This window comes from Coturnix japonica, unplaced genomic scaffold (assembly GCF_054131305.1).
Source record: "Coturnix japonica strain WE unplaced genomic scaffold, WE-NBRP24 Scf060, whole genome shotgun sequence".
Taxonomy (NCBI): Eukaryota; Metazoa; Chordata; class Aves; order Galliformes; family Phasianidae; genus Coturnix; species Coturnix japonica.
This window is the reverse complement of record NW_028188963.1, coordinates 461,722-475,572: the sequence shown is the minus strand read 5'-3', so window position 1 is coordinate 475,572 and position 13,851 is coordinate 461,722. Positions and strand designations below refer to the sequence as shown.

At 50.3% G+C, this 13,851-nt stretch overlaps 1 protein-coding gene and 1 pseudogene across 1 annotated transcript in view; both read left to right on the top strand.

Annotated features, from left to right (window-relative positions):
* The first annotated feature begins 755 nt into the window (after positions 1-755).
* Positions 756-1,453, top strand: LOC146751935 (hormone-sensitive lipase pseudogene; annotated as a pseudogene).
* Positions 1,454-2,201: 748 nt separating this feature from the next.
* LOC107307769 (hormone-sensitive lipase-like) overlaps positions 2,202-13,851 on the top strand; it is a 19,810-nt gene continuing 8,160 nt past the window's right edge. The window contains 5 exon segments of the mRNA XM_085533447.1: positions 2,202-2,516; positions 4,346-4,436; positions 7,948-8,093; positions 10,954-10,974; positions 10,976-11,143. Coding sequence (XP_085389573.1) covers positions 2,325-2,516; positions 4,346-4,436; positions 7,948-8,093; positions 10,954-10,974; positions 10,976-11,143 — 618 coding nt within the window. The 5' untranslated portion in view covers positions 2,202-2,324.

Genomic DNA, 13,851 nt, shown 5'->3' with positions numbered 1-13,851 from the left:
CATATCCCCCCCTATAACCCCCCCAGAGCCCCTTTAACCCTCCATATCCCCCCATCTCCCCCCCATCTCCCCCCCATCTCCCCCCCATATCCCCCCCATATCCACCCCATAACCCCCCATAACCCCCTATATCCACCCCATATCCCCCTATATCCACCCCATATCCCCCCCATATCCCCCCATAACCCCCCATAACTCCACTCTAAAACCCCATATCCCCCTCATATTCCCCCCATACCCCCCATATCCCCCCATATCCCCCCCATATCCCCCCTCATATCCCCCATATCCCCCCATATCCCCCCATAACCCCCCATATCCACCCCATATCCCCCTATATCCCCCCATAACCCCCCTATAATCCCCCATATCCCCCCATAACCCCCCTATAACCCCCTATATCCCCCCATACCCCACATATCCCCCCATATCCCCCCCCATATCCCCCCATATCCCCCCATAACCCCCCATATCCCCCCATATCCCCCTATATCCCCCCCATAACCCCCATAACCCCACTCTACAACCCCATAACCCCCCATATCCCCCCCATATCCCCCCATATCCCGCCTATAACCCCCCATATCCCACCTATAACCCCCCATATCCCCCCATAACTGCCCCATATCCCCCCATCACCCCACTCTACAACCCCATAACCCCCCCCTATACCCCCTATAACCCCCTATATCCCCCCATATCCCCCCATATCCCCCCATAACCCCCCATAACTCCACTCTAAAACCCCATATCCCCCCCTATACCCCCCATACAATGGACCCCCCCCCGACTCCAGACCCCCGCCCTTTATTCCGCTCCCTTTCGTCCTTAACGTCGGACAACGCCTCGTTCTTCCTGAGCACGGACTCGGCCGTGGGGCGTCGTTTCGCCTCCGCTTTCCTCCTGCTCCGCCATCACGGCTCCCGCCTGGAGGCTCCATTGAGGCACCTCCAAAGGCTCCAACACCTTTTCGACTTGGATCCATCCAGCCCAGGCAACGGATACAGGAGTTTAGTGGCAGCCACCAAACGTTGTTTGGCTCACGCCGTGGCCAAGTGTCGCTACGTCTCGGCCCGAAGGAAGAGCGTGTTCTTTAGGAAGGAGCATAACGTGGCTGAATTGGAGGCCTATGGGGCGGCTCTGGGGCAGCTGAGGGCCCTGCTGTGTTTGGCGCAAGGGGTTTTGGCCTCCAGCCCCCAGGGGGCGCTGTTTGCCAGCGAGGAGTCGGGATTGGGGGACGCGGTGTTGGAGGAGTACAGCACCATGCATTGCGGGTGCTTCTATGGCAGGTGCCTGGGCTTCCAGGTAAGGGGATCAATGGGGGCAATGGGGGCTATGGGGAGATTGGGGTCAATGGGGCCATTGGGGTCAATGGGGCCATTGGGGTCAATGGAGGAGTACAGCACCATGCATTGCGGGTGCTTCTATGGCAGGTGCCTGGGCTTCCAGGTAAGGGGTGGGGGCAATGGGGGCTATGGGGTCAATGGGGTCAATGGGGTCAATGAGGCCATTGGGGTCAATGGGGTTGTTGGGGTCAATGGGGAGATTGGGGTCGTTGGGGCCATTGGACTCAATGGGGTCATTGGGCTCAATGGGGTCAATGGAGTCAATGGGGTCAATAGAGTCAATGGGGTCAATGGGGTCAATGGGGCCATTGGGCTCAATGGGGTCAATGGGGCCATTGGGGTCAATGGGGCCATTGTGGTCAATGGGGTCAATGGGGCCATTGGGGTCAATGGGGGCAATGGGGTCAATGGGAAGATTGGGGTCGTTGGGGCCATTGGGGTCAATGGGCTCAATGGAGTCAATGGAGTCAATGGGCTCAATGGAGTCAATGGGGTCAATGGAGTCAATGGGGTCAGTGGGGTCAATGGGGCCATAGTGGTCAATGGGCTCAATGGGGTCAATGGGCTCAATGGGGTCAGTGGGGCCATTGGGGTCAATGGAGTCAATGGGGTCAATGGAGTCAATGGGGTCAATGGAGTCAATGGGGTCAATGAGGCCATTGGGGTCAATGGGGCCATTGGGTTGAATGGGGCCATTGGGGTCAATGGGCTCAATAGAGTCAATGGGATCAATGGAGTCAATGGGGTCAATAGAGTCATTGGGGTCAATGGGGTCAATGGGCTCAATGGGATCAATAGAGTCAATGGGGTCAATGGAGTCAATGGGGCCATAGTGTTCAATGGGCTCAATGGGGCCATAGTGTTCAATGGGCTCAATGGGGCCATAGTGTTCAATGGGCTCAATGGGGTCAATGGGGCCATAGTGCTCAATGGGCTCAATGGGCTCAATGGGGCCATAGTGCTCAATGGGGCCAATTGATGTATGGGGCGCCCTATGGGGCGGCTGTGGGGCAGCTGAGGGCCCTGCTGTGTTTGGCGCAAGGGGTTTTGGCCTCCAGCCCCCAGGGGGCGCTGTTTGCCAGCGAGGAGTCGGGATTGGGGGACGCGGTGTTGGAGGAGTACAGCACCATGCATTGCGGGTGCTTCTATGGCAGGTGCCTGGGCTTCCAGGTAAGGGATGGGGGCAATGGGGGCTATGGGGGCAGTGGGGGCAATGGGGGGATTGAGGTCAATGGGGCCATTGGGGTCAATGGGAAGATTGGGGTCGTTGGGGCCATTGGGGTCAATGGGGCCATTGGGGTCAATAGAGTCAATGGGGTCAATGGGGTCAATGGGGCCATTGGGGTCAATGGGAAAATTGGGGTTGATGTGGCCATTGGGGTCAATGGGGTTGTTGGGGTCAATGAGGTTGTTGGAGTCATTGGGTTCAATGGGGTCAATGGGGTCAATGGGGTCAATGGGTTCAATGAGGTCAATGGCGTAAATGGGCTCAATGGAGTCAATGGGGTCAATAGAGTCATTGGTGTCAATGGAGTCAATGGGGTCAATAGTGTCAGTGGGGTCAATGGGGCCATTGGGCTCAATGGGAAGATTGGGGTCATTGGGGCCATTGGGGTCATTGAGCTCAATGGGGCCATTGGGGTCAATGGGGCCATTGGGGTCAATGGGGGCAATGGGGTCAATGGGGTCAGTGGGGCCATTGGGGTCAATGGAGTCAATGGGGTCAATGGAGTCAATGGGGTCAATGGAGTCAATGGATTCAATGGGGTCAATGGAGTCAATGGGATCAATGGATTCAATTGGGTCAATGGAGTCAATGGGCTCAATAGGCTCAATGGCTTCCATTGTTGTCAATGGGGCTACTGGGATTAATGGAGTCAATGGAATCAATGGAATCAATGGGGCCATTGTGGTCAATGGGGTCAATGAAATCAATGGGCTCAATGGAGTCAATGGGATCAATGGAGTCAATGGGGTCAATGGAGTCAATGGGGCCATTGGGTTCAATGGGGTCAATGGAGTCAATGGGGCCATTGGGTTCAATGGGGTCAATGGGTTCAATGGGATCAATGGGCTCAATGGCTCCATTGTTGTCAATGGAGCTACTGGGATCAATGGAGTCAATGGAGTCAATGGAATCAATGGGGCCATTGTGGTCAATGGGGTCAATGAAATCAAATGGGCTCAATGGAGTCAATGGGCTCAATGGGGCCATTGGGGTCAATGGAGTCAATGGGGTCAATGGAATCAATGGGATCAATGGAGTCAATGGGCTCAATGGGGCCATTGGGGTCAATGAGCTCAATGGGGTCAATGGAGTCAATGAGGCCATTGGGCTCAATGGAGTCAATGGGGTCATTCGAGTCAATGGGGCCATTCGAGTCAATGGGGCCATTGGGCTCAATGGGCTTCAATGGGGTCAATGGAGTCAATGGGATCGATGGAGTCAATGGGCTCAGTGGGGCCATTGGGCACAATGGGGTCAATGGGATCAATGGCTCCATTGTTGTCAATGGAGCTACTGGGATCAATGGAGTCAATGGAGTCAATGGAATCAATGGGGTCAATGAAATCAATGGGGTCAATGAAATCAATGGGCTCAATGGAGTCAATGGGATCAATGGAGTCAATGGGGTCAATGGAGTCAATGGGGCCATAGTGGTCAATGGGGTCAATGGAGTCAATGGGGTCAATGGAGTCAATGGGATCAATGGAGTCAATGGGGTCAATGGAGTCAATGGGGCCATTGGGTTCAATGGGATCAATGGGCTCAATGGCTCCATTGTTGTCAATGGGGCTACTGGGCTCAATGGAGTCAATGGAGTCAATGGGATCAATGGATTCAATGGAATCAATGGGATCAATGGGCTCAATGGAATCAATGGGATCAATGGGCTCAATGGAATCAATGGGATCAATGGGATCAATGGGATCAATGGGGTCACTGCTGATTTCAATGGGGTGTGTGTGTGTCCCCTCCCCCTTTTATTTGTGCCCAGTTTGTTCCGTCCATGAGGCCCCTCCTGCAGAGCATCGCCATCGGCCTGGTGTCCTATGGGGAGATCTACCACTGCGGGGGGGCAGGGCTCGGTCAGTATGGGGCTATGGGGCGCTATGGGGCTCTATGGGGCTCTATGGGGTCACAATGTCTGGCTATGGGGTTATATGGGGTTGTAATGGTGTCCTATGGGGAGATCTACCACTGCGGGGGGGCAGGGCTCGGTCAGTGTGGGGCTATGGGGCGCTATGGGGCGCTATGGGGCTCTATGGGGCTCTATGGGGTCACAATGTGTGGCTATGGGGTTATATGGGGTTGTAATGGTGTCCTATGGGGAGATCTACCACTGCGGGGGGGCAGGGCTCGGTCAGTATGGGGCTATGGGGCGCTATGGGGATCTATGGGGTCTGTATGGGGTTCTGTGGGGCTCTATGGGGCTCTATGGGGTTATATGGGGTCACAATGTGTGGCTATGGGGTTATATGGGGTTGTAATGGTGTCCTATGGGGAGATCTACCACTGCGGGGGGGCAGGGCTCGGTCAGTATGGGGCTATGGGGCGCTATGGGGCTCTATGGGTCTCAATGGGGGCTGTATGGGGCTCCAGGGGGCTCTATGGGGATCTGTGTGGCTCTATGGGTCTCTATGGAGTCTCTATGGGGCTCTATGGGGTCCCTATGGGTCTTTATAGGGATCTATGGGGCTCTATGGGGTCTCTTTGGGTCTCTATGGGGTTCTATGGGGTCACAATGTGTGGCTATGGGGTTATATGGGGTTGTAATGGTGTCCTATGGGGAGATCTACCACTGCAGGGGGGCAGGGCTCGGTCAGTATGGGGCTATGGGGCGCTATGGGGCTCTATGGGGCTCTGTGTGATCCCATGTGTCTCTATGTGTCTCTATGGGGGCTCTATGGGGCTCTATGGGGATCTGTGTGGCTCTATGGGGCTCTATGGGGTCTCTATGGGGTGCTATGGGGCTCTATGGGGTCTCCATGGGACTCTATGGGGTCTCTATGGGGCTCTATGGGTCTCTGTGGGGTCTCTATGGGGCTCTATGGGGCTCTATGGGTCTTTATGGGGCTCTATGAGGTCTCTATGGGGTCTCTATGGGGTTCTATGGGGCTCTATGGGGCTCTATGGGGTCACAATGTGTGGTTATGGGGTTATATTGGGTTGTAATGGTGTCCTATGGGGAGATCTACCACTGCGGGGGGGCAGGGCTCGGTCAGTATGGGGCTATGGGGCGCTATGGGGCGCTATGGAGTCTCTATGGGGTTCTATGGGGCTCTATGGGGCGCTATGGGGTCTCTATGGGGCTCTGTGGGGCTGTATGGGGTATCTATGGGGCTCTATGGGGTCTCTGTGTGGCTCTATGTGGTCTCTATGGGGCTCTATAGGGATCTATGGGGTCTCTATGGGGTCACAATGTGTGGTTATGGGGTTATATGGGGTTGTAATGGTGTCCTATGGGGAGATCTACCACTGCGGGGGGGCAGGGCTCGGTCAGTATGGGGCTATGGGGCGCTATGGGGCTCTATGGGGCTCTGTTGAACTCTATGTGTCTCTATGGGGTCTCTATGGGTCTCTATGGGGCTCTATGGGGCTCTATGATGCTCTATGGGGCTCTATGTGTCTCTATGAGGTCTCTATGATGCTCTATGGGGCTCTATGTGTCTCTATGGGGTCTCTATGGGTCTATATGGGGCTCTATGGGGTCTCTATGGGTCTATATGGGGCTCTATGGGGACTCTGGGTCTCTATGGGTCTCTATGGGGCTCTATGGGGTCTCTATGGGGATCTATGGGGCTCTATGGGGTCACTATGGGGCTCTATGGGTCTTTATGGGGCTCTATGGGGCTCTATGGGTCTCTATGATGCTCTATGGGGCTCTATGTGTCTCTATGGGGTCTCTATGGGTCTCTATGGGTCCCTATGTGTCTCTATGTGTCCCTATGTGTTTCTATGGGGTCTCTATGTGTCTCTATGGGGCAGGCCTTGCCGCGGGCTCCCTGGTGTGGGGCAGCTATGGGTCTCTATGTGTCTCTATGTGTCCCTATGTGTCTCTATGTGTCCCTATGTGTCCCTATGTGTCCCTATGTGTTTCTATGGGGTCTCTATGTGTCCCTATGGGGCAGGGCTGGCCGCGGGCTCCCTGCTGTGGGGCAGCTATGTGTCTCTATGGGTCTCTATGGGTCCCTATGTGTCCCTATGTGTCCCTATGGGGTCCCTATGTATTTATATGGTCTCTATGGGGCAGGCCTTGCCACGGGCTCCCTGCTGTGGGGCAGCTATGGGTCTCTATGTGTCCCTATGGGGTCCCTATGTATTTATATGGTCTCTATGGGGCAGGGCTGGCCGCGGGCTCCCTGCTGTGGGGCAGCTATGGGTCTCTATGTGTCTCTATGTGTCCCTATGTGTTTCTATGGGGTCTCTATGTGTCTCTATGGGGCAGGGCTGGCCGCGGGCTCCCTGCTGTGGGGCAGCTATGGGTCTCTATGTGTCCCTATGGGGTCCCTATGTATTTATATGGTCTCTATGGGGCAGGGCTGGCCGCGGGCTCCCTGCTGTGGGGCAGCTATGGGTCCCTATGTGTCCCTATGTGTTTCTATGGGGTCTCTATGTGTCTCTATGGGGCAGGGCTGGCCGCGGGCTCCCTGCTATGGGGCAGCTATGGGTCTCTATGGGTCCCTATGTGTCCCTATGTGTTTCTATGGGGTCTCTATGTGTCTCTATGTGTCCCTATGGGGTCCCTATGTATTTATATGGTCTCTATGGGGCAGGCCTGGCCGCGGGCTCCCTGCTGTGGGGCAGCTATGGGTCCCTATGGGTCCCTATGTGTCTCTATGGGTCTCTATGTGTCCCTATGGGTCCCTATGTGTCCCTATGTGTCCCTATGTGTTTCTATGGGGTCTCTACGTGTCTCTATGGGGCAGGGCTGGCCACGGGCTCCCTGCTGTGGGGCAGCTATGGGTCCCTATGGGTCTCTATGTGTCTCTATGTGTCCCTATGTGTCCCTATGTGTTTCTATGGGGTCTCTATGTGTCTCTATGGGGCAGGCCTTGCCGCGGGCTCCCTGCTGTGGGGCAGCTATGGGTCCCTATGTGTCCCTATGTGTCTCTATGTGTCCCTATGTGTCTCTATGGGTCCCTATGTGTCTCTATGTGTCCCTATGGGTCTCTATGGGTCCCTATGGGTCTCTGTGTGTCCCTATGGGTCCCTATGGGTCCCTATGGGTCCCTATGGGTCCCTATGTGTCTCTATGTGTCCCTATGTGTCCCTATGTGTCCCTATGTGTTTATATGGTGTCTCTATGGGGCAGGCCTTGCCGCGGGCTCCCTGCTGTGGGGCAGCTATGTGTCTCTATGTGTCTCTATGGTTCTCTATGTGTCTCTGTGGGTCTCTGTGTCTCTATGTGTCCCTATGTGTTTCTATGGGGTCTCTATGTGTCTCTATGGGGCAGGCCTTGCCACGGGCTCCCTGCTGTGGGGCAGCTATGGGTCTCTATGTGTCCCTATGGGTCTCTATGTGTCCCTATGTGTCCCTATGTGTCTCTATGGGTCCCTATGTGTTTCTATGGGGTCTCTATGTGTCTCTATGGGGCAGGGCTGGCCGCGGGCTCCCTGCTGTGGGGCAGCCGTTACGCTCTGGACCCCGAGCTCCGTGGGGCCGAGTTTGAGCGTCTGACGCAGCGACTGGACGTGGGGTTTTGGAAAAGCTTCTGGAACCTGACGGAGAGCCAGCTGCTGGCTGTGAGTAACCCAAAATCAACCAAAATCAGCCCAAAATGACCCAAAATGGGATTAAATGGGACCAAAATGGGATTAAATGGGCCCAAAATGACCCAAAATGGGCCCAAAATGACCCAAAATGGGAACAAATAGGACCTAAATGGGCCCAAAATGACCTAAAATGGGCTGAAATGGGACCAAAATGTCCCAAAATGGGACCAAAATGGCCCAAAATGGGTCCAAAATGACCCAAAATGGGCTGAAAATGGGACCAAAATGACCTAAAATGGGCTTAAATGGTACCAAAATGACCCAAAATGGGACCAAATGAGCCCAATATGACCCAAAATGGGAACAAATAGGACCTAAATGGGCCCAAAATGGGCCCAAAATGACCTAAAATGGGCTTAAATGGGACCAAAATGACCCAAAATGGGCCCAAAATGGGATTAAATGAGACCAAAATGGGCTTAAATGGGACCAAAATGACCCAAAATGGGATCTAATAGGACTGAGAGCCAGCTGCTGGCTGTGAGTATTATGGGATGGAATGGGACACAATGGGCTTAAATGGGAACAAAATGACCCAAAACGAGATTAAATGGGACCAAAATGACCCAAAATGGGCCCCAAATGGGAACAAAATGACCCAAAATGGGCCCAAAATAGGACCAAAATGGGCTTAAATGGGCCCAAAATGACCCAAAATGGGCTTAAATGGGACCAAAATGACCCAAAATGGGAACAAAATGACCCAAAATGGGAACAAAATGACCCAAAATGGGCCCAAAATAGGACCAAAATGGGCTTAAATGGGAACAAAATGACCCAAAATGGGCCCAAATAGGACCAAAATGGGCTGAAAATGGGACCAAAATGGGACCAAATAGGACCAAAGTGACCCAAAATGGGACCAAAATGACCCAAAACGGGATTAAATGGGACCAAAATGACCCAAAATGGGACCAAATGGGCCCAAAATGGGATTAAATGGGACCAAAATGGGATTAAATGGGCCCAAAATGACCCAAAATGGGATTAAATGGGACCAAAATGGGATTAAATGGGAACAAAATGACCCAAAATGGGCCCAAAATGACCCAAAATGGGCTGAAATGGGACCAAAATGGCTCCAAATGGGACCAAAATGACCCAAAATGGGCCCAAAGTGACCCAAAACGTGCCCAAAATGACCCAAAATGGGATTAAATGGGAACAAAGTGACCCAAAATGGGCCCAAAATAACCCAAAATGGGCCCAAAAAGACCCAAAATGGGCTTAAATGGGCCCAAAATGGGATTAAATGGGACCATATGGGATATCCCATATGGGATTATGGGTTTCTCTATAGGATTATGGGTTTCTCTATAGGATTATGGGGTTCCCATATGTTATAATGGGGTTCCCATATGGGATTATGGGTTTCTCTATGGGATTATGAGGCTTTCTATAGGATTATGTGCTTTCTATATAGGATTCTCTATGGGATTATGGGTTCCTCTATAGGATTATGGGGTTCCTCTATAGGATTATGGGGTTCCCATATGGGATTATGGGGTTTCCATATGGGATTATGGGGTTTCTCTATAGGATTATGGGTTCCTCTATAGGATTATGTGTTCCTCTATAGGATTATGGGGGTTCTTTATGGGATTATGGGGTCCACATATGGGATTTCAGGGTTCCTATATGTTATAATGGTGTTCCCATATGTGATTATGGGGTTCCCATATGGGATTATGGGGTTTCTCTATAGGATTATGGGGTTCCCATATGGGATTATGGGGTTTCTCTATAGGATTATGGGTTCCCATATGGGATTTTGGGGTTCCTATATGTTATAATGGGGTTCCCATATGGGATTATGGGGTTTCTCTATAGGATTATGGGTTCCTCTATAGGATTATGGGGTTCCCATATGGGATATCAGCTTTCCCATATGGGATTATGGGGTTTCCATATGGGATTATGGGGTTCCTCTATAGGATCATGGGTTTCTCTATGGGATTATGGGGTTCCCATATTGGATTATGGGTTTCTCTATAGGATTATGGGTTCCTCTATAGGATTATAGGTTCCTATATGGGATTATGGGGTTCCCATATGGGATTATGGTGTTCTTCCTTATAATGGGGTTCCTATCTGGGATTATGGGATTTCTATATGGGATTAAGGGTTCCCATATGGGATTATGGGTTTCTCTATGGGATTATGGGTTCCTCTATGGGATATCAGGGTTCCCATATGGGATTATGGGTTTCTCTATAGGATTATGGGTTTCTCTATAGGATTATGGGGTTCCCATATGGGATTAAGGGTTCCTCTATAGGATCATGGGTTCCTCTATGGGATTATGGGGTTCCCAAATGGGATTATGGGGTTTCTCTATGGGATTATGGGGTTCCCATATGGGATTATGGGTTCCTCTATAGGATTATGGGTTTCTCTATAGGATTATGGGGTTCCCATATGGGATTATGGGGTTCCTCTATGGGATTATGGGGTTCCCATATGTGATTATGGGTTTCTATATGGGATTATGGGGTTCCCATATGAGATTATGGGGTTCCTTTATGGGATACCAGTCTTTCTTTATGGGATTATGGGTTTCTCTATAGGATTATGGGGTTCCCATATGGGATTAAGGGGGTTCCATATGGAATTAATGGGTTCTTCTATGGGATTACGGGTTCCTCTATGGGATTATGGGGTTCCCATATGGGATTATGGGGTTCTCTATAGGATTATGGGGTTCCCATATGGGATTATGGGGTTCCCATATGGGATTATGGGGTCCCCATATGGGATTATGGGGTTCCCATATAGGATTATGACTCCCCCCCTATATATGGGTCCCTCACCCCACTGTTTCCCCCCATAGTCAGTAGCAGCGGCCGCGTCCCCCCCCTGTGGGGCTGTGTAGGGTCCTGGCGCTGCCCCCCGACCCCATAGAGCTGCCCCTTATAGGGGGGGACCCCGGGACCACCGTCACCATCCCCCCCCCCGTGGCTCACACCGGACCCGGCCCCGTCTACGTCAGGCTGCTGAGCTATCAGATGAGAGAGGGGCAGGTACGGCCCCATAACTTATGGGGTTATATGGGATTATGGGGTTTTATATGGGATTCTATGGGGTTATATGGCATTATGTGGGGTTAGAAGTGGGTTTATGTGGGGTTCTATGGGGCTGCTGTCCTATCAGATGAGAGAGGGGCAGGTACGGCCCCATAACTTATGGGGTTATATGGGATTATGGGGTTTTATATGGGATTATGGGGTTTTATATGGGATTCTATGGGGTTATATGGGATTCTATGGGGTTATATGGCATTATGTGGGGTTAGAAGTGGGTTTATGTGGGGTTCTATGGGGCGATAGGGGCACGTACGGCCCTATAACTTATGGGGTTATATGGGATTATGGGGTTTTATATGGGATTCTATGGGGTTATATGGGGTTATATGGGGTTATATGGGGTTATATGGCATTATGTGGGGTGAGAAGTGGGTTTATGTGGGGTTCTATGGGGCTGCTGTCCTATCAGATGAGAGAGGGGCAGGTACGGCCCCATAACTTATGGGGTTATATGGGATTAGGGGGTTTTATATGGGATTATGGGGTTTTATATGGGATTATGGGGTTTTATATGGGATTATGGGGTTTTATATGGGATTCTATGGGGTTATATGGGGTTATATGGGGTTATATGGCATTATGTGGGGTTAGAAGTGGGTTTATGTGGGGTTCTATGGGGCTGCTGAGCTATCAGATGAGAGAGGGGCAGGTACGGCCCCATAACTTATGGGGTTATATGGGATTATGGGGTTTTTATATGGGATTATATGGGATTATATGGGATTATATGGGGTTATATGGGATTCTATGGGGTTATATGGCATTATGTGGGGTTAGAAGTGGGTTTATGTGGGGTTCTATGGGGCTGCTGAGCTATCAGATGAGAGAGGGGCAGGTACGGCCCCATAACTTATGGGGTTATATGGGATTATGGGGTTTTATATGGGATTATGGGGTTTTATATGGGATTCTATGGGGTTATATGGGGTTATATGGGGTTATATGGCATTATGTGGGGTTAGAAGTGGGTTTATGTGGGGTTCTATGGGGCTGCTGTCCTATCAGATGAGAGAGGGGCAGGTACGGCCCCATAACTTATGGGGTTATATGGGATTATGGGGTTTTATATGGGATTATGGGGTTATTAATGGGATTATATGGGGTTTTATATGGGATTATGGGGTTTTATATGGGATTATATGGGGTTATATGGGATTCTATGGGGTTATATGGGGTTATGTGGGGTTAGAAGTGGGTTTATGTGGGGTTCTATGGGGCTGCTGTCCTATCAGATGAGAGAGGGGCAGGTACGGCCCCATAACTTATGGGGTTATATGGGATTATGGGGTTTTATATGGGATTCTATGGGGTTATATGGGGTTATATGGGATTCTATGGGGTTATATGGCATTATGTGGGGTTAGAAGTGGGTTTATGTGGGGTTCTATGGGGCTGCTGAGCTATCAGATGAGAGAGGGGCAGGTACGGCCCCATAACTTATGGGGTTATATGGGATTATGGGGTTTTATATGGGATTATGGGGTTTTATATGGGATTATGGGGTTTTATATGGGATTCTATGGGGTTATATGGCAATTATGTGGGGTTAGAAGTGGGTTTATGTGGGGTTCTATGGGGCTGCTGTCCTATCAGATGAGAGAGGGGCAGGTACGGCCCCATAACTTATGGGGTTATATGGGATTATGGGGTTTTATATGGGATTATGGGGTTTTATATGGGATTATGGGGTTTTATATGGGATTATGGGGGTTTATATGGGATTATGGGGTTTTATATGGGATTATGGGGTTTTATATGGGATTATGGGGTTATTAATGGGATTATGGGGTTATTAATGGGATTATGGGGTTTTTATATGGGATTATGGGGTTATTAATGGGATTATGGGGTTATTAATGGGATTATGGGGTTTTATATGGGATTATGGGGTTATTAATGGGGTTATGGGGTTATTAATGGGATTATGGGGTTTTATATGGGATTATGGGGTTATTAATGGGATTATGGGGTTATTAATGGGGTTATGGGGTTATTAATGGGATTATGGGGTTATTAATGGGATTATGGGGTTATTAATGGGATTATGGGGTTATTAATGGGATTATGGGGTTATTAATGGGATTATGGGGTTATTTATGGGATTATGGGGTTATTAATGGGATTATGGGATTATTTATGGGATTATGGGGTTATTAATGGGATTATGGGGTTATTAATGGGATTATGGGGTTATTAATGGGGTTATGGGGTTATTAATGGGATTATGGGGTTATTAAGGGGATTATGGGGTTATTAATGGGATTATGGGGTTATTAATGGGATTATGGGGTTATTAATGGGATTATGGGGTTATTAATGGGATTATGGGGTTATTAATGGGATTATGGGGTTATTAATGGGATTATGGGGTTATTAATGGGATTATGGGGTTATTAATGGGATTATGGGGTTATTAATGGGATTATGGGGTTATTAATGGGATTATGGGGTTATTAATGGATTATGGGGTTATTAATGGGATTATGGGGTTATTAATGGGATTAAGGGGTTTTAATGGGGATATGGGGTTATTAATGGGATTATGGGGTTATTAATGGGGTTATGGGGTTATTAATGGGATTGTGGGGTATTAATGGGGTATGGGGGTATTAATGGGATATTGGGGTTTTTAATGGGATTAGGGG